Below are 22,622 nucleotides of genomic sequence, written 5' to 3' on the forward strand. Positions count from 1 at the left end.
TCTATTCCTTCTTCTAGTTTTTTGCTTATACGACCATGTATTATTTTCAAGAATAATTTGAGAATGTGACTTATTAATGATATTGTTCTGTATTCACTGCAATCTTTAGCGTTTGTATTTTTAGGGATAGCACAAAAGGTTGAGAGTAACCATTGTTTTGGTATGTTTCCTGTTTTGTACACTGTGTTAAACAAGTCTACGATAATGTCTAAGGTTTCATCATTTATACATTTTAAGCTTTCTACTGGGATTTGGTCTGGACCTACTGCTTTACCATTTTTGCTGTTTTTTAATGCCGATTTAATTTCTTCTTTTAATATCTTCAAAACCGTATCATCTTCTACTTCGACTTCCATCTGCTCTGTTCTATTGTCTTTGAACAATTCATTTATGTATTCTGTCCATCTCTTTAATTTTTCGTTAGTACTCAACACAAGTTTCCCATCTGTATCTTTTAGTATTCCCGGTTTTCTTTTTCTGTTGATCTGCGTTAATTCCTTAATTTTTTTATGTGTGTTAAAATTATCATGTCTTTTCTGGTGTTCTTCTATTTCTGCGCATTGTTCTTTTAACCACTGTTCTTTAGTATATTTAATTTTGGATTTTATTTGTTTATCCACATTTTTGTACATCTGATTATCTTTGTTTTTATGTTGACGTCTTTCTTCCATTAAATCTAAGATTTCCTCCGTCATCCATTGTTTCTTTTTGTATCTGGTTGGTGTAAGAATTTCTTTTTGACATTTATCTATTTCTGTCTTTATTAATAACCATTTTGTCGTCTCTGTTTCAGTATTTTGTTGGATTTGTTCTTTAACATTCATTAAACGGTTATTAATTTCATCTGTCAGGCGTTGTTTTATGAGTGGGTTTCTTAGTTTACTTGTATCGATTTTTACATCTGTTGTTCTGCGTTTTATTATTTTCATTTTGAGCCTAATTTTGGTCACTACTGGATTGTGATCTGATCCTATGTCGGCACCTGGATAGGTTTTTGAAGATATAATTGCGTTCTTGTATCTTTGTCTAATCAATACATAATCTATTTGGTTTCTTACAATTCTCCCTTCTTGATCTGCTGGTGACTTCCAGGTATATAGTCTTCTCTTTGGCATTTTAAACAATGTATTAGTTATGACAAAATTATTGTTTTGGCAAAATTCGATAAGCCTGTCACCTCTTTCGTTTCTGTTGCCCAGACCATATCCTCCTGTACATTCTTCTACTTTTTCGTCTCCAACCTTTGTGTTAAAATCTCCCATTATAATTGTAACATGTGTACTCGCATGTACTACATGTAATCGTGTACTTCGCAAGTACATAATTATTCGCCTACTTGGAAAGTATACGAGTTTGTGATTGCAATGACAAACAGGGCACTCACACGACGTGTACAATTTACAAGTACGCGAGCGTAAACATTTGGCTTAACAACCTTGAGAAATGAATCAGTGGTGTGATTACTAATAAATAGTCCAGGACATTTAGGAAAAAATAAATCGATATTTAAATACAGCACGTAGAAAGTTACAACTTTTTTCATTGCGTTCAGGATGACACCAGTAAAAAAGTCAACAATAGAAAAATGGCTGGAAATGCATAGTTTCATTTTAAAGTGCATGATATGCATCCAAAAGTGCATAAACATGTCAAAATAAGTGTATTAGCGACAGATTTTGTTACTCAGAGGTTTTTTGGGTCGCTGAGGACGAATACGCCATCAGAACTAACCGTCGGGGCACCTGTTGTCCAGGTTCACTGCTAAGGCACGTCATCTAGATTTTCGGCACTAAATTTATGCAAACAGATTACTCGGGAGTTTTTGGTGTAGCTGAGAAAAAATATGCCATCAAAACCGACCCCCCGTTGCATCTGATGCCCAAAAACCCTCCAAACTCCTTAAAATAACATGCCTTAGCATTGTGTATCTGGTGGTTGGGGGGTTGGTTCTGTTGGCGTATTCTTATTCAGCGACCCCAAAAGCCGCCTACTTAATCTATTTGCATGCATTTAGTGCCGAAAACCGTAAAAACCCCAGAAGATGACGTGCCATAGAAGTGACCACGGGCACAAGGTGCTCCGGGGGTAGGTTCTGATGGAGTATTAATGTTCAGCAGCACCCAAACCCCCATATAATCCGTTTGCATTAATTTAGTACCAAAATATCAGTACCATTTAGTACTACAGCAGTGACACTGGGAACCAGGGGCTACAGGAGTCGGCTGATGGCACATTCCTATTCAGCGACTCCACAAACCTCCAAGTAAACTGATTGCATCAATTTAGGGCCGTTAGCCCTCGAACCTCCAGATGCCGTGCCCTAGCAGTGACCCTGGGCACCAGGTGCTCCGGGGGTAGGTTCTGATAACGTAGTCATGTTCAGCCACCTCAAAAACCTCGCGAGTAACAAAACTTGGCCCTTAATATGCTTATTTTGACATGTTTAGGCACTTTTTAATGCATGTTAAGAACTTTAAAAAACAATTATTAATTAGGCATTTCCACCCATTTTTTTATTGTAAACTTTTTTCCTGACATCATCCTGAACACAATGCAAAACTAGCAAGTCTCTAGGTGATGTATTTAAAAATCGATGTATTCCGGTAGTTTTAGTGCTAAATACACCGGTCTAAATGAATAGTCGCAGTAAATGCCAATTATTTATATACATTTCATTTGACCGCCTCTGCAAGTATAGACAAGTATGTACTTCGCAAGTGTGCGAATAATCGTGATCCCTTTGACTCGAGTCATTTTTACCGACAACAGTTGGAAGACGAACGAGTGGCAACGAGTGACAATGTACGAGTAACCCACTCAGACGACATGGCAAGTATACGCAAGTGACGATTATTCGCCAAGTACACGAGTCGTTTGAGTCCGGCTTTACAGATTACAGTGTGCGTGCATGATACAAAGAATACAGAAGATATAATCATGCGCATGACGGTGAAGTGGGCGTGTTTATATGGTGTGACGTTGTGACGTACGTGGAGAGTGAAAACATAATCTGGCTTTAATTTAGCACGCTTATTGCCGTAAGAAGGTGTCATTTGTTTTTATTTTGAATGTTTTCTTGTGTTTTAAAAGGTTTAAATAGTGTAATTGTGTGTTTTTAAAACTTTCGATTATCGAACTAGTATTTATTAGTGAAGTGTAGGTTTACCATTGAATTTTTGTAAGCGAAAGATACTCTTTTCGTTATTTAAAGATGAGGTGGTCAATAGCTCTATGCCTTTATTGCCCTATGCTCTAAATCTTTATTTTTTAGGGCTAGGATGTATTTTAGATTAAGAAAACCGAATAAAAACTTGCGAGATCAGACAGTCAGCAAAAAAAGAAAAATGTCAAAAATAATATTGTAATTTTTTTTAAATAAATAGACGACTTTTTATTTTTTATATTAGCTACATATTTTAATTTACAATCTGCTTCATCGAAGCTATAAGTAAAAAGTTTAAGTGACAAATACATGAGGAAGAAGCTGCCCTATGACAACCCTCCTATTAATTTTTTACATTAGATAGTCTCCTTCTTCTTCTATTAGCTCTATAACTCTGTGAGTTTTTTCCTCTTTAACAATGTTCTTCCATTCTGCCCTGTCAGATGCTTTCCTTCGCCACTGCCTAATGTTCATGGTTTTAAGATCTTTCCCTATGTTGTCTATCCATCTTTGATAGGGTCTTCCTCTTGTTCTATTTCCTTGGGATTCCATTTCTTGATTACTTTTACAGATCGATTATCTAGCATTATTTTCAAGTGACGAAGCTAGTTTACTCTTTGTGACTTTACAAATCTTACAATATCTGGGCTTTGCATTAGTTTATCTAGCTGGTAGTTCATTTTAATTCTCCATGAACCATCGTTGCAATGGGTGGGCCCAAATACATTAGATCATAAATTTAATTGATTAGGTCTGTTGGTCAGTTGCAATCCGGGAGGAGCGTTTAGCAGTCTTTCTTCATCATTTGGATGACTTCTCAGTCCTTCAAATTGATTCTTTGAATTTCTTCCTCTACCAAAGGTGTAGCTGAATCCTTGTGTAGGGTTTTATTGCTTACATACCAGGGCGCGTTGAATATATCACTCTCAATATTTTTGACTGGACTCTTTATTTTATCTTGATATTTGATGGCTTTGAACAACCCCAGAGAACACCATAGGTCCAAATTAGTTGTATCATAGATTTATGCAGATGCAGTTTATATTCAACGGCGAGTTTTGATTTTTGACCCATTTGTTTTCTTCGCTTAAATATTCTTGAAAATTCAATTTTTCCAATTAATAATTTTGCATTTAAAAAACAGCCAAAAGTACTAAATACCTCATTTGTTTTGAAGCACGAAAACATATATTATTATAACAAGTGACCATATAATTATTGCAAAGACTTAAAAAAAATGTTGTTACATATGTGACAAGGTTTTTGTTACATAGGCTGATTATATGTATCATTATAATCAGTGTTTTTACCCCTCATATTTTTGTGAATTTTATGGACTTATTTTAATAACGTATGTAGGTACCATTTAAAAATATTACGATGTTTAATTTCTAATTTTAAATGTCAATAAAATGTAAATATATGTACATGATACATAAAACTACTTTTATTTATTTGTATTATAATCGAAATAAAATCATGCTGTATCCGCTAATAAAAGAAGTTTTTAATAATCTCAGCAGACTTTTACATTAATTAGTTTTAAATACCAAAGCCTTGATTTAATATCACCAGTTCTGAATGAACGATGGGCTCCCTTGCTATTTAGTTCCCGGCCCCAAAAAATACTTAATCCGGCGTTTAATATCACATTCATCGTAAAAAAAATAATAAAAACATTTGAACTGACGAAATTAAAGCAGTTCTTCCTTGTATTTTAAGAACGCCACTCTCCAATGACGTCACTGCGCAGAACGGGCGAGACTTGGTCACGCTGTTGACCATATCTTCGTTCTCATTGTATCATGGTGTACGTGCATTTAAACATGGAAGAGTGTTGCTGCGTATTGCGTAATCGATCAACTACCTACTTGAAAAGTCATTCCCCTTGTATATTTTTTTATATATAATTTTGTAGAAAAAAATGGGATTATTGAAAATGGAAGACTTAAAATATACACAATAGTTTTTAAAATATGTTCTTTTTCCTAGTTGTTAATTTTTTTATGTTAATTTTATGGTAGAATAATCTATTTAGTTTGTTTATTATTTATTGTTACACCTATTACATAATTTTCGACTTATCATCGACTTACTTCGTATGCTTTACATGATGACGCACGGGTAAAGATTCCCGGACTCAACTGTATATATAATTACATACATATTATAATTTGGGAATAATGATTTGTTTAATTTTATCTCACAGGATTAAAAACAAAAACTTATATTTGGGAAGTTCAAAATAATTTTTTTAAATAAGATTTTTTTACATCTAAGTAACATAAGTAACACTTTCGAAAAAGTCACGCGTCGCCACTGCGTCATAGCTCTTAGAAAATCCATTAGCTCTACTAAAAGTAGGTACCTAGTTACCTCTCTGTTCTTCTCAAAGCCCAATATTTCGTCAAACTCAGAAAATGTCAAAATTATACGACATCTCTTTTATAAAGCTCTTTCGAAGTCGAGTTACCCTTTTCTTGATTCGCAATATCTTTTAAACGGTCCATAAAACTTCTTAAAGCGGTTATTTCATTAATAAGAACGACACTAAAGTTAATGAATGACGAAGCATCAAGAAAAGTGATTTATGGCGGATTTGTTTTTAGGAAAATCGAGAAAAGTTCGGGTGAAGGCAAAAAGGGCCGGGAGTTGGAAGGAACGAAAAATAATTTCTTTCATTTAAAAGTCGACTTTATTGATGTAAAATGATAAATTGTCGACTCAAAATTGAAATGTTAAATGAAAGGGGTAAATGAGTCGTATAAGGGGTTATTTAGATGATTTTTGATGTTTAAATAAGGTCTTTCTTATGGATATTCTGTTTACTGTTATGATTTTTACTTATTTATTATTGACTTTATTTTAGTTGGAAATACTTCATTTTTATTATTTATTTGTAACTTATTTACACACTAAAACATGTAGTAAAACATATAATTTATGTAATTACTTTGTGCAATTAATTTTACATTATTATCAATAATCGCAAACTTAACATCGAATCCATAATCGAGTCCGTGTTTCAAGTTGCCGTCTTGCCGTATATGTTTTCATTTTGTTCCAGAATCATCGGAATCGGGCCATTGCTTCGCTTTGTAAATTTTTAGATGTTCCATTCATGTCTATAACAATTTTTCTACAGACTGAATGAAGCCGGGATCATTGCCTGGTCTCGCATAATCGACAGGTTTATTGGCGGCCGAGTGTGTGCTAGGGGCTATCAGCGTAACATTGCCCCCTCCTTAAGAGATGGCTCCTTCTGTAACCTGTTCGGGAATGGAACTGGATACTGGTATCAGCAATTGAACCCTATTTTTTCAACACTCAGTTTTATAAAAATGACAAGGGACGGCTTTCCCTCCACACCAGTATCCATGCGGATTGCAACAGACTAATACGTGAACTTCGGTGTCTTTAGAAAGATTTCTTCCACTATATTTCGGACAACCCTCCAATCTAATTGGCGGCACTTTAGCTTTGGCATGGCTAACTTCTGCATGTTGGACTCCAACACGTGCTCACTCAATTCAATGCATCTTGATAGATACATTGGTTATGAACACTGTCTTTTGTTACCAAATAGAAAATGTAACGTGACGAATCTCGGAGTTTCAAATCTTTTCAGGGAACTGGCAGTTGTCATTGAAGTTCTGCAACTCGATCAAACTTCCTTTGAAAGACGGACGCCAGCAGCCTTTGTGCGTCTTTCATAGTGGTTAGTATGGTATGGGACAGTGAGTAGTCATCGGAAAGTGCGAGTCGCTTTTCTTCAGTGGTAGATTACGAAAACTTCCAATGTATTTTGTCGGACAGAACTTCCAATTGATTTGTTACCATTTCTTTAAACTCTCATGCAAAAATCAGACTGGTGTTTATTACCAACTGGGCATTTTAATGAGTGGAACACAAAGAACATGTCAAATGACAGGAATCATGTTGGTTAGTAATAGCAGTCTGATTTTTCCATGAGAGTTTAATGAAATGGTAACAAATCAATTGCTAGTTCTGTCCGACAAAATACATGGGACGTTTTCGTAGTCTATAACGTTCCAAAATTTTAACCTGTTCCACAATTCAAAATTCCCCTGTCCCAGTGTTCCCGTATATCAAAGTTTGTCCGACTAGACACCGTTAAGCTATTAACAAATTTTTAGCTTGCTATTAATCAACTTTTTTTTGGTACACGGGATCCAGGTCTATGTGTAATGATGTAAAATGATAAATTGTAGACTCAAAATTGAAATGTTAAGTGAAAGGGGTAAACGATTAGTATAAGGGGTTACTTAGATGATTTTTCGTGCTAAAATAAAGTCTTTGTTACATATATTCTGTACAACTTTAAATAGGTACATCAATTATTTTCGAAATGTAAGAGCTTATTAATTTATTTACGGAATACAGAAATAATAAACAATAATTAACGGGATATCTAAGAAAGTCTTTCGGCTCTTATGGCCGGAGTGAAAGAGGAATACGTGACTTCGTATTCCTCTCAAAAACATTATTCGCCCCACAATAACGTATGAAAGCGAGACATGGACGCTGAATCAACGCGAAGCAACAAAATCACTGGTATATTAACGGAAGATATTACGCACTAGGTATCCTTGATCCTTGTACAGACAAGACGCCAGAGGAATGAAGAACAAAACATAATTTAAAATTCCTAACACTCTATACTATATGACATGATATCTCTAGATGAAAAAAATCTAACGGACCAAGATCTGAAGAATGAGCACGCCACTTTATGAACCCTGTATGTCAAATTATTCGATTTGGAAAATTTACGTCCACACTGATATTCTCCTATGCTGTTATCAACCTTCATTGTTAATCTATTCTTAATATTCTTAGGGCCGGTTGTTCGAACGCTAATCAACAATGATCACTATCAAATATTGAATTACTGTCACAACTGTCAATGTCAACTTTGGTTGGGTTGCTGAAAACATAATTGATTATAATTATGAGATTAGTTAATCAATTAACATAACAATTATTAACATAATTGATTAAGGGCCGGTTTTTCGAACGCTAATCAACAATGATCACTATCAAATATTTAATTACTGCCACAACTGTCAATGTCAACTTTGGTTGGGTTGCTGAAAACATAATTGATTATAATTATGAGATCAGTTAAACAATTAACATAACAGTTATTAACATAATTGATTAACTAATTTCATAATTGTAATCAATAATTATGTTTTCAGTAACCCAATCAAAGTTGACATTGACAGCTGTGACAGTAATTAAATATTTGATAATGATCATTTTTGATTAGCGTTCGAACAACCGGCCCTTAATCTATTAAGTTAATCAAAATACTATTTCCAACGTTCTAATATCTTCGGTACTTCCATAAACATAACCCATAAACATGTCTCCATTCTTTTCTTCTTAATACACAGTTTTCGGTTGGAGTCTTAGTTTCCTATTTTTTATCCCTTAGTACAACAGGTTCCTAATTTGATTATTTTTATAGTATTCCTTTATATGTTTCAGCTTGGCTTCATATTTCTTTGTTTTTCTCGTAGTATTTTTTTTGGTTTTATTTCTTTGCCTAATGTAGCTTCCCTGTGCGTTTCTTGTTCCGTGGGTTGCAAAATCAATTGATGGCCATTTCATAATTAAAATTGACGTATTTTTAGTTTTTAAACGCTTTTATTTAGTTCAATAGATTGCGTCAAATTTTTGGATGTTAATTTGACTACCTTTTCTTCCATGCAAATGAACGAAAATTTGCAGACATATGTATTCGCGGGAACAATACACGAATAGACAACAAAAAATTTTTGTTTATGTTTATTAATTGTTTAAATAAAAAAAAAACGATTTTAATGGAAAAAGGCCTAAATTCTCTTGTTTTTTACAATGTATAAACTTGAAACTTTGACGGATTGTAGCTAATGATATAACCTATACACAATTTCACTTTTTACGTTAATTGTTTATGTTACGCGTCATAAATAAACAATAAAGTTTTAAATTTTGAACACTCGTATACTTGTTTATACAGTACGATGCAAATGAAAGGAATAAATTCGTTATTTCGTAAAAAGGCGACTTTAGGGAAAAATCCCGAAAGAGGTCGATTTTTATTTTTAAATTACGATATTTTGGCATATATGTCATACTAGTGACGTCATCCATCTGGGCGCGATGACGTAATCGATGATTTTTTAAATGAGAATAGGGGACATGCGATAGCTCATTTGAAAGTTCATTTAATTCTTTATTCAGTAATATAAAAATTTATATAATTATTTGTACAGGGTGTCCAAAAATAATTTTTTAATTAAATTATTTGACAAAAAAGAAGAACGTATGTAATTTATTTAACTCAAAATACATTTTACAGTTGACCGTAAACAGAAAAAAATGTGTATTTCAGAAATAAACATTGCTTTTCGAATAAATTAAATATTCAAGCCAGCTCCCGCCAGCCATCTGTCTCTTGGAAGTTTTAACATTCAATTTAAGCGAAAAGCAATGATTATTTGTGATATAAACATTTTTGTCTGGTTTCTGACAGCAGTAAAATGTATTTTAATTTAAATTTAATAAGTTACACACATTCATCTTTTTTTAAACGCTTTTCTTTAGTTCAATAGTTTGCGTCAAATCTTTAGAGGGTAATTTGCCTGCCTTTTCTTCAATGCAAGTGAATGAAAATTTGCAGATATATGCATTCGCGGGAACAATACACGAATAGTCAATAAAAAAATTTGTTTATGTTTAATAATTGTTTAAATAAAAAAAACCATTTTAAAGGAAATTGCTTAAATTCTCTTGTTTTTTACAATGTAGAAATTTGAAATTTTTACGGATTGTAGCTAATGATATGAACTATACATAATTTCACTTTCTACGTTAATTGTTTACGTTATGCTTCACAAATAAACAAAGAAGTTTCAAATTTTTTGCCGATTCCGACTACTTTTTATGTTTATACATCATATGTTTTATATACATATTTTAATAAACATGACGATATATTTTAATGTTTGAAAAGTGTAAGACTAAAAAGTAAAATATAAAAAAAATATAAAAAAAAATTTTTTAGGAAACGCTTTTCTTTAGTTCCGAGTGACTAAAATTAACAATATTAAAAAATCAACTAAAAAGCAAAAAATAAAAAAAAATTGAAAAAATCCAACACATTCGTTAAAGAAAAGCGTGGGGCGAAAACCGTTTATTCGATGAACACGCGCCACGCTTTTCTTTGACGAATGTGTTGGATTTTTTAATTTTTTTTTATTTTTTGCTTATTAGTTTAGTTTTTAATATTTTTAATTTTAGTCACTCGGAACTAAAGAAAAGCGTTTCCTAAAAATTTTTTTTATATTTTTTTATTTTTTCATACCTTTGCATAATACTGTATATTACTCCCAATATACACCAAAAATATACTTTCTGTGCTGTCTTTTATATTATTTGGATTACTTTGTTCCCTTTTAGGATAAAATATAAATTTAATATTAAACTCCCAACGCCATTTAAGAATATTTCAACAACCCGCAACATCCATAATTCGATTGTTTATAAAACAATTTTTCAGGCGGGAAAGCGAAGAAACCCTATTTAAAATTTCGCAGCTTCGGTGATCTTGTACATAAACATTTCAGAAAAAAAGCCGAGACCTATGTAAAACTTTTAAAATGGATTATATTTTTTATTTAATTTTGCGAAAGCTTTCAGATAATATTAAATAATATTTTCAGTGACTAACACGTAAATTTTTAGTAGGATTTCAGGTTTAAATTTCCCATTTTAAGAACTTGTTGCATTTATTCAATGTTTAACCCTTAAGTACTAACATCTTAAATCAATGGCGCAAACACTAACTAACCGCCTGACAGACGGGTTTCACATTTTACTGGTTATTTTTCTTTTGTTAAATATTATAATCCAAAAAAATATTTCGATGATTTACTGAAAGTATTACTTATCTAAAAAACACAGTAATTGATCTAGTTTTTCTGTATTTATTAAAATACAAAAGATTATAACAAGAATGGCAGGATTGTTTGTGTAACTTTTTATTCCTGAAAAAAAGTGTGATAAAAATGAAACAAATTAAAGAATCTTGATAAAAATTTATAATCGAGTTAAACAAAGAGTAATAAACATGAAAATAAATTTTTTTTTAAAAAATATTAAAACAAAAAAAAACTGACAGGCACTAAAATTTGTACAGTGTAGCAATGGTAGTCAGTGGCAACATTTTCATCACAAATTGATCCCACTTCGCTTACGTCGTTTTCTACCTCATCAAGTCATTTCAAAAGAGTTTCCTCATAGTCTTTATCCCCTTATTTGAACTTTTTGACGAACTGGGGCACATTATGTTTAATGACGAACTGGGCACAAACACTAACACCCCGTCTATTAGACGGAAATCACACTTTGAGTCTAAATATTTTTCGAATAAAAACCTGCATCAAATTGCCGAATTCAATACTAGTAAATAACAACCCAACTTGAAAAGTCATAAACGGATGACCTTCAAATTTTTCTAGGAAGGGAAATATCCCACTTTCAACAAACGATGCCGTCTGAGAGACGGTGTGTTAGTACTTAAGGGTTAATATTGTCAGTGATTTCATTTAGGATTCATAGGAAAGTACTCGTAGAATAGAATTATATTAAATATCTATTTCCACCTACCTCTACCGAAAGTATACTTTTCCGGACCTGATTGTAGGGAGCAAAGTTGTACTTTTCCTCCATAGGGAGGAAAATAAAAGTGACGTCATGGTATTTCATTCATGAAATATAACTTATTGACGCCCTGTACAATATCTATTTTCTATTACGTAAATATCTATACATTTTAACGTTTATGTATAGAACACCCTGTATTTTGCAGAATGGTGAAAAACAGTAAATTGTTATTTTGATTTAACAATGTTTACATTAATAATTTGCCAGTTGACAGTTATATTGTACCTACTTGTTAGTTTCAGTTCTAATAAATTTTGTTGGTTAGTTACATAAATAAATTAAGAAAAAATGAAAAAATGACTTGTTACTTGAGGAAGTTGGAAAAACCATATGTATAACATGGGAGTAAAGTGCCTTTTCCTCCCTTGTTATACAAATAGCTATTTCGGGCACTAGACTTCATTCTCGGGAGGAAAAGTAGCACTTTCCTCCCTTGTTATACAAATAGCTATTTCGTATATATCAAGGGAGGAAAGTGGTACTTTTCCTCTCGAGAATGAAGTTTACTGCCCGACGCGTAGCAGAGGGCAATAATTATTCAAGGGAGGAAAAGGCACTTTACTCCCATGTTATACATATGATTTTTCCACCTTCCTCAAATAACAAGTCATTTTTTCATTTTTAAATAGTTTATTTATGTAACTAACTAACAAGGGACAGACAAGGGATAACAAGGGAGGAAAAGGCACTTTACTCCCATGTTATACATATGATTTTTCCACCTTCCTCAACTATCAAGTAATTTTTTCATTTTTAAATAATTTATTCATGTAACTAACTGACAAAATCTATTAGAACACTAAAACTAACAAGTAGGTACAGTATAACTGTCAACTGTCAAATATATGACAAATTATTATTATAACCATTGTTAAATCAAAATAACAATTTACTGTTTTTACCATTTTGCAAAATACAGGATACTCTATAATTAAACGTTAAAATGTATAGATACTTACGTAATAGATAATAGAATATTGTATAGGGCGTCAATAAGTTATTTCATCAATGGCATACTATGACGTCACTTTTACTTTTCCTCCCTAGGGAGGAAAAGTACTTTCTGTCTCTAGGGAGGAAAAGTACGACTTTGCTCTATACAATCAGGTCAGGAAAAGTATACTTTCGGTAGAGGTAGGTGGAAAAATTAATTAGAGAACTAAAACTAACAAGTAGGTACAGTAAAAATGTCAACTGTCAAATATACGCCAAATTATTAATGTAAACATTGTTAAACCAAAATAATAATTTACCATTTTTTACTATTCCGCAAAATACAGGGTGTTCTACAAAAAAACGTTAAAATGTATAGATACTTACGTAATAGATAATAGAATATTCTATAGGGCGTCAATAAGTTATTTTATCAATGACACACCATGACGTCACTTTTACTTTTCCTTCCTAGGAAGGAAAAGTACTTTTACTCCCTAGGGAGGAGAAAAAAATAAGCTTTTTTTATTGTATCATATAATATATAATATATAATATTATATTATATATACTATATATACATAATATTATATAATATATAATATATTATATAATAATATTTTTTTTATATTATATTATAAAAATCCTTAAAAGTATAAAATCTTGAAAAACCATAATCTCTTTAAAAAAGTCGTACCACGTTATACAGTAGACCATTTTAAAAGTAATTGATTTCTATTCCTATTACGTATACCATTGCATACACCTAAAGTTACGTAGAAATAAGTTACAGAACAATATTTGCGAAATAACAAGGAGAATTGCCCAAAAATTGCTGTGAGTGGCAAACTTTGAAAAATCATATTTCGAAAAATATAAATTCTAATTACATGTACTAAACAACATTTTAAAGAAGAGTAATGTTGTTTTTTTTTTCTGTAGAGCAATGTCTATACCTATATCCCCGTGGACAAAAGTTATGGGACAAAAAACAAAATTTCTTTCTTTTGGGTTTCTTTGGGCTTTTTCTTTTGAATATATTTTTGTAAAAAAAGTATCATTGACTTTAAAAAGTGATATTTAGATAGCAAATTTACCCAGGAACAATTTTTATGTAGATATGTTTGTACCAAAAGTGCATAGAACTCATCCTAATGTAACCTGTGCCCAGGGACTAATTCACCCATTTCTCAAAAACGCACCCCTTTAAATGATAGCACTTCGCGGTTTTTTCATATATAGATGTTTATTGACTATATGAAATAATAAAACCCCGTTAACGTTGTAGTTTCTTTTAGCTATCTTATTTTGAATATAATCAATAGCCTATATACTGTCATCATTAATACTTCTAGTAAAAGTAATTTTGTTATAAAAACGTATTTCTTGCTTAACCAATTATTTTTCCTTTTAGTTTTTGCGTAGGTAGACCATTAAGCATCTACTTTATTTAAAGCATTTTCGTCCCTGCACCAACCTTCGCATTTACATGGCTCAAACAAATTATTAGATTTTTGCCGACACGCCAGGCCCCAATTTCAGTAAAAACGTCGACAAAATATATTATTTCCCTCATGTGCACTAAAGTACATAAAGGGAACGACGCGACGCGACGTTTCGGCAAGGTGAAGTGGTATTGTGGGTCGTTTACGTAATAGCACAAGATCTAAAAAAGCTGTCGGTATCACAAAAAGTTTTGCGGGTGAAAAAACTACTCCATGTTTTGTGCTCTATGGGATGGGAGTTACCTTAAAGACGAAAAAAAGAAACGATAAATAAAGTCAAAAAGTTTAAAACTTTAAAAATCCACAAGGAAAAAGTTTTCCTGTAGTTAGCTGTATACCATGTAATACAAAAAACAGTAAAATCCTTTATAAAAGGTATATATTTAAAATCCCTAAAATGGGCTATATTACAATCACATTCTAGTCTAATTTCTAATCAGTCTAATTTTCTTTCTGGGTCCCGTTCATGTTCCTTTCTCATTAATTTCCTCACAGACATTTCATACCCCCAGCCTCTAATGCCATCATCTTATGACGGTTTTGGTTTTTGGACCCTTAGGGATCCGGGCAGCTTGCGAGGTCTTTAGGAATTAGTCGCCTAATTTTGAGCTTGTGCTTTCTTAATGATACATTCCCCTAGATTATTTAAGACATTTTTACACCTCAGCCACCCCATTGTGATTTCTTTTTAAACTTACACAAATTCCAACAGCTACTAATAACTTAAACTATTCGATAACTTTAAATCAACACAAAATTGCTTTTTTAAATCTTAGGTCTCTTGACAACAAGATTTGTTTACTGATTCTAGTTCTAGAATACAAACATTTGTGTAATGTGGTTTGCCTAACCACCTCCACTGAGAGTATACGTGAATACATTTTTAACTACAACATCTAGTTTACTGAATTTTAAATGATAATTTTCACAATGGAGTGTGTTGTTACATCATTTCTAATTTTAACAAGCTGCACACCATAGTCTTTAAATATGACAGGTTAATTTTTCAATTTCCTGTGGAACTGTCATTTCTGTCTTGTCATCGTTCGAAGGTCTCTATCCATTTCATTGGGTGCGTTCAGCGGTGAGTGATGAATTTACGCTACTGATACATCGAACAAACTGCTCTTTATATTCCGCTACATTTTCTGCTCCAATTTGTTTGTCAAATGTCAAATATTTTATTTAGCTGTCAAGAACTTAACCAATTTTTATTTTGTAATTTTGTCTACTCTAAAGAAAAAATAATTAATTATCAGCAGAGTCAGGCAAATATGCAAGAGTGCATATGCATATGCATTTGCATATTTTTGTATTTTCTTTTGAATTTTGCATATAGTGGTGTATTTAAAATTTCGGTGCATATAATAGGTTTTCAAAACGAATTGCGCATGTTTCTTGGAATAAAATACTGCAAATGGAATATTCCAAATGAAAAGAAGAAACCAGGTCGATTCTGTATATTCTGCGGTACTGTACTGAGTAAAATAAAATCAGATACAGGAGATAATTATTTTTATGTATGTGTGGATGAAACAATTGACTCCTTTGGACGTTATATCGCACATTTATTAATCGAATCTCTTAAAAATGAGCAAGCTTGTAAATCGCATTTAATTGCTTCCAAGCAGTTGGATAAAACCAACGCACGTATTCAAGGTTTTTGCAAGACAATTTAGCTAACTTTTTTCTTCCTTTAGTTGTTCCCAACGAAAATTTTTTGCTTTTTCTTTCAGATGCTGCATCTTAGTAGATGGTTAAAGTGGGAAACAATTTGAAAATTTTTTTATCCACGTTTAGTACATACAACTCTCCTAGCACATGGTTTAAATAGGGTCGCAGAAGAAATTAGAATTAAATTTCCTCTTGTTAATAATTTAATTTTAAATATCAAAAAAAATATTTCTTAAGGCACCCATAAGAACTCCGTTGTATAAAGAATATTTGCCGAATCTTCCCCTTCCACCAAAACCTATTGTTGGGGAACCTGAACTTAAGTTCCCCAGTAAGAAAGTTTCCCCTTAAGTAAGAAAAGCAGGTAATAATGGAATTAGAAAAATAAAATAGTACCACAACAACTTTCGTACATAAAATCAAACTATGATCTTGTGCCAAGTTGCATCCTCTAGCTACAGGATACAAGGTTATTTTTAATTGAAGTAGTTAAACTAATAAAAAAATTTGAACTATCTTTCAAAATTATTGTGGGCCAAATTGGCAAAGACATTTAAAAAAAAATTAACTCAGTCATTAATAAAAATACTGGTTTTATATTCCTATCTAAGGTTGCATATATTTTAAGTCTGGTGTTTGATGAAACACAAATGCCCGGTTGCACCAACAGATCTTAAGCTGAAGTCGAGAATATCATAAGAATTAATATAATATAATTATAATATATTACAATAAGAATACCATAATATAATAATAGATATAATTGATAATAAGGTAAGAATCTAAAATTATGGTGCAACGTAAGTGATACTCAAGGAGGCCTTATCTCTAAGTAGAGCTTAGCTAAGCTGGAGCTCAAGATCTGTTGGTGCAACCAGGCATAAATGGAGAGGCTGAAGTTTTAAATAATTTTTAATACGCTCCTATAACTTCGGTCGAGGTAGAACGGAGCTTTTCTATATACAAACATAATGTGTACAGATAGGCGACATAACTTTTTGTTAGAAAATTTTTGAAAAACATATCTTCACATATTGTTTTTTAAATAAATAATCATGTAAATATATTTAACTAGTTAAAATAATTGTTTAAAAGTTTTATTTTATTTTATAATATCAAGCTTACAACTAATATTTATAAATTTATTATATTTAAAGGGTTTATGAAGTGAACATTTTGTTTAAATACATGCATATACATGCATATTTGACACAAATGCATATGCATGCATATTTGACAGAAATACTATGCATATATAGGCGCATATATCTTACTTTTCAGCCTGCATATTTTCCTGACTTTGATTATCAGATATCAGATCATCTAGATACTGTTTTTTTTTCTACCAGGTAACATTATAATACAATAGATACCTTTATAAATCTGGTTCACTCAAAATAGGAACCAAAACTGTTAGTCTAGTAAAATAAAATTACACTACCTACATGTAAATCAAAATGTAAATTCGTACAGGTTGAAACAAATTTTATATCAAAGTTTACGTGGGTACAAAAGATATTTTCAAGAAAGTATCCAAATCATAGAGTGGGATCATTGTTTAAATAATTAAAAAGGGGTCATTTTTGCAAAAAAATTACTTTTTTAACTGCTGAGTTCATTAAATTACTAATGAAGGTCTATAGGATTTTTTTCTGCAAAGTTGAAGGGTAAGTCTTTCACATAAGACTCACTAAATTAAATTTGACCTCCTGTTTATTTAAATAATTATATATAAATCTTTAAAAACAAATTTGCAAAAAATTATTTTTAGCTTTTTAAATAAGCACTATAAAATATCTTATTTTACAGGAGAAGTTGCACTATGTTAATAGTATTATTAAAAAAAATTGGTCCAAAAATTTTTAATATTTTTTGAGATATTGAATTTGTTTATTAAATGTTACTCTATTTTCAATTACAAAAACGCAGTTGTTGCCAAAGAAATATTCACCTGTTTTAGATCTCATTATTTTTATTTTTATGTATATTTTCGATAAATATATTGATAAATTCTAATTTCAATTAAACTCCCCCCCTAAAATGGCATCTGAAAATTATTCAAATTTGTTTATAATTTGTTTTTTTAATAACGTCGCAAGGATGAAATATTTTGAAATGCCGTTTCGGTAATTGGATTTCTGGGAAATTTTCACTAATTAACAAATTTTTTTCTCTTTTTTTCTTCTTCTTTTTTTTGTTTGAGTTATATTACTACGGGCCCTTTTAGGGGTAAGTTTCATTAAGAATGTCGAATCTCTGAGTTGTAGATTCTAGACCTAAAAATATTAAGATTGGTCTAAAATCACTTAAATAAAATGTGGCTATTTACTGAGTTACAGGGTGTTTTATTTAAAAATTTAAAAATTATTGTTACCAAGTACTTTAAAACTATTTGACGTATCCTTATCATACTTGGCAGAAAGTGTGACTATTATACATCCTACTAAATTGTGATTAATAAACGTTTCTAGCTACTGCCAGAGGCGTACGACAGGGGATAGTGAATGGTTGACCCTTTTCAAATTCTACGCCACTGAAGGAATTACTATTTTAGCGAAATTTTTTAATTCTCCAATACTTTCTATGTAAATAATATACTCTTTATTGGTAACGATTAAGTCGTTAGTTTTCGAGATATTGGACGTTAAAAATGAAACGGCATAGATATTTTGATTCATTCATTCATTCATTTTAAACTTCCAATATCTTGCAAACTGATAACTTTATCGATACCAATAAAGTTATTTACATAGAAAGTATTGGAAAATCGAAAAATTTCGCTAAAATAGTTATTCACTCAGTGGCGTAGAATTTGGGAAGTACCAATCATTCAGTATCCCCTGTCGTACGCCTCTGGCAGTAGCTAGAAACGTTTATTAATCACAATTTAGTGGGATGTATAATAGTCACACTTTCTGCCAAGTATGATAAGGATACGTCAAATAGTTTTAAAGTACTTGGTAACAATAATTTTTAAATTTTTAAATAAAACACCCTGTAACTCAGTAAGTAGCCACATTTTATTTAAGAGATGTTAGTTAAATCTTAATATTTTTAGGTCTAGAATCGACAACTCAGTGATTCGACATTCTTAATGAAATTTAACCCTAAAAGCGCCCCCATTAATATAACTCCAAGAAATAAAGAAGAAAAAAACGAAAAAAAAGCTAGTAAAAAATTCCCAGGAACTCAATTATCGAAATGGCATTTCAAAACACTTAATGCCCGAGACGTTATTAAAAAAACAAATTATAAACAAATTTGAATAATTTTCAAATGCCATTTTAGGGGGGAGTTTAATTGAAATTTGAATTTATCAATACATTTGTCGAAAATATACATAAAAATAAAAATAATGAGATCTTACCCAGATGAATATTTCTTTGGCAACAACCGCGTTTTTTCAATTGAAAATATAGTAACATTTAATAAACAAATTCAATATCTCAAAAAGTATTAAATATTTTTCGACCAATTTTTTTTTGCTTAATACTGGTAACATAGTGCAACTTCATCTGTAAAATAAGATATTTTATAGTGCTTATTAATACGCTAAAAATAATTTTTTGCCAATTTGTTTTTAAAGTTTTATATACAATTTTTTAAATAAATAGGGGGTCATATTTAATTTAGTAGGTCTTATGTGAAATATTTACCCTTCAGCTTTGCAGAAAAAAATCCTATAGATCTTCATTAATAAGTGAATTACCTCAGCCGTTAAAAAAGTAATTTTTTTGCAAAAATGCCCCCTTTTTAATTATTTAAACAATGATCCCCTTGCATGATTTGGATACTTTCTTGAAAATATTTTTTGTACCCACCTAAACTTTGATATAAAATTTGTTTCAACTTGTACGAATTTACATTTTGACTTTTACTTTATTTTATTAGGCTATGTGCCAAAAGTACCTGTTTATTACTTTTACGCATGCGTCATTTTATGCTATACTCAAAGTATTACACTCAAAATGTGCTCCAAAAGATGGCGACCGCTCCGCTACATTTTCGAATCAAATGAATCGAATTTCGATGTTCATTCGATGTAGCGCACATCGCAAACGTCGTTCAGCGTGAAGGGGCGACTTTTGATCCTACAGATCACTTTATGCTCATTCGCCGCTGAACGCCATCATTGTCACTTGCTGCCATACCATAGATGAGGCCATACCTTCACCATGTGAACAAGTCAAACCACAGCTCAGATGTTATCTGGGGCATATTAGTAAAATATTTTTAACATCCATGCTTAAGTTAGCATTTTCAACCGATGTTTCCTTGACGGATTAATTGTACAGGGCTTTGACCCACATATTTTTGCTAAATTATATCTTGGTGATTAGCATGTTAATTTCACGTGAGTATAACCTACAACTTCTCTTAACCGTAGTCAAATTTTAAAATCTTTGCATTATTTTACCAGGTTATATCCATTTTAGGTAAGCACTGATGATGACTGGTAAGCCAGTCGAAAACTAGTTATGTGATTGTGATGTAGCCCTTTTTAGGGATTTTAAATATATACCTTTTATAAAGGATTTTACTGTTTTTTAACTTTAAATCCAATTTGTAAATAGCAGTCTGATTTTTACATGAGAGTTTAATCTCTGTTCGGAGAGTTTAAGTCTGTTCTGTCGGACAAAATACATGTGCCGTTTTCGTGGTCTGACCGTTCCAAATTTTTAACCTGTTCCACAATTAAAACTGCCCCTGTTCCAGTGTTCCCATATATCAAAGTTTATCCGACTAGACACCCTTAAGCTATTAACAAATTTTCAGCTTCCTATTAATCAACTTTTTTTTCATACGCAGGATCCAGACCTATTAGTTTGTACAGTTATCTTTAAATAAAAGTTTTTCGTATGTATTTTCTTCCTAAAATATACCTTAAAACCCTCTATCAGAACATGCAATCATCGATAAATTTTTAATAAAAAATAAAGTGTGTTTCGACAATTTTACCAAAAATTCCTTTTTTCGTGCCGGTGAGTGTATACTGTATTTTGATAAAATTCTTACCTTATGTAATATAACTAACAAGTCGTCGAATTTTCCGTGCAAATCACCACACACCGTCAATTGTTTCGTTATCCCTGTCGATGCTACGTTCACGTTGGGTAGTTTTTTCAGGTAGATTATCGACCGTTTCAAAATATCCGCTACGTCTTTGGGGGGCAATCGATAATGCTGTAAACAAAAGAATGGGATCATTATTTTATAATACATATAATTAACTATTACACATGGGCCGGATAGTTCAGGCGATGTGTAATGTCTGACTTCCACGCAGATGGCAGGGGAGAACATTTAGATTTAGATTATAAATATCTACAAGCCCCAGATAGTCGAAGCAATAAAGCACTGAACCTCCGAAAAAGGACAAGACGGATCTTAATAATTCTTTTTGCATTCGATTCGTGAATGCACCAGGAAACTTTGTGAACCGGAGCCATAATATACTATTGAAAAACTGCGTACAAAAAATGCATTCTTAAAGTGCATCTCAAACAGACAATAAAAATAATTCAGAACTCGTCAATTATCGGCGGAAATGAATTCAATTTTGTTTCTCGAGGGTTTTTGAGGTCGCTGAAGACGAATATAATGTCAAAAGTGATCTCCGGGGTACCTGGTGCCCAGGGTACCTACTGTGTACCTCGTCTTGTGAAGTTTTCGGCAAATTCATTAAAAATTAGCCAAAAATCATTACTCGGGGATTTTTGGGGCCGCTAACGACGAATATGACATCGAAAGTAATTTCCGGAGTACCTGGTGCACAGGGTACCTACTGTTTACCTCGTCTTGTGGAGTTTTCGGCAAAAAATTTATTAAAAAATTAATCAAAAATAATTACTTGGGTGTTTTTGGGGTCGCTAACGACGATTAAGACATGGGAAGCGATCTCCGGAATACCTGGTGCCCAGGGTACCTACTTCTAATGGAGTTTTCGGCAAATTCATTAAAAAATTAGCCAAAAATCATTACTTGGGGTTTTTTGGGTCGCTGACGACGAATATGACATCGGAAGTGCTCTTCGGAGTACTTGGTTCCCAGGGTACCTACTGTTTACCTCGTTTTCTGGAGTTTTTGGCAAATTCATTAAAAAATTAGTTAAAATTCATTACTTAAGGGTTTTTGGGGTCTCTGACGACGAATATGACATCGGAAGTGATCTCCGGTATACCTGGTGCCCAGGGTACCTACTGCTTATCTTGTAACTAATGATGTTTGACTAATTTTTTAATGAATTTACCGAAAACTCCAGAAAGCAAAGTAAACAGTAGGTACCCTGGGTACCAGGTACTCTGTAGATCACTTCCGATGTCATATTCGTCGTCAGCGACCCCAAAAATCCGTGAGTAATTATTTTTGACTAATTTCTTAATAAATTTTTTGCCGAAAACTCCACAAGAGAGCTAAACAGTAGGTACCATGGGCACCAAGTACTCCGAAAATCACTTGCGATGTCATATTCGTCATTAGCGACCCCAAGAATCCCCAAGTAATTATTTTTGACTATTTTTTTAATAAATTTTTTGCCGAAAACTCCACAGGAGAGCTAAACAATAGGTACCCTGGGCACCAAGTACTCCGAAAATCACTTCCGATGTCAT

The 22,622-nt window shown here is 32.1% G+C and overlaps 1 protein-coding gene across 2 annotated transcripts in view; it reads right to left on the reverse strand.

Annotated features, from left to right (window-relative positions):
- Window positions 1–22,622, reverse strand: part of LOC126879182 (serine/threonine-protein phosphatase rdgC) — a 736,378-nt gene that overhangs the window by 158,372 nt on the left and 555,384 nt on the right. For both annotated transcript variants that reach the window (XM_050642225.1, XM_050642224.1), the window contains one exon: window positions 21,028–21,195. In XM_050642225.1, the coding sequence (XP_050498182.1) occupies window positions 21,028–21,195 (168 nt within the window). The remainder of the gene's footprint in view (window positions 1–21,027; window positions 21,196–22,622) is intronic.

Source organism: Diabrotica virgifera, chromosome 1, assembly GCF_917563875.1.
Source record: "Diabrotica virgifera virgifera chromosome 1, PGI_DIABVI_V3a".
In the NCBI taxonomy this organism is placed as follows: domain Eukaryota; kingdom Metazoa; phylum Arthropoda; class Insecta; order Coleoptera; family Chrysomelidae; genus Diabrotica; species Diabrotica virgifera.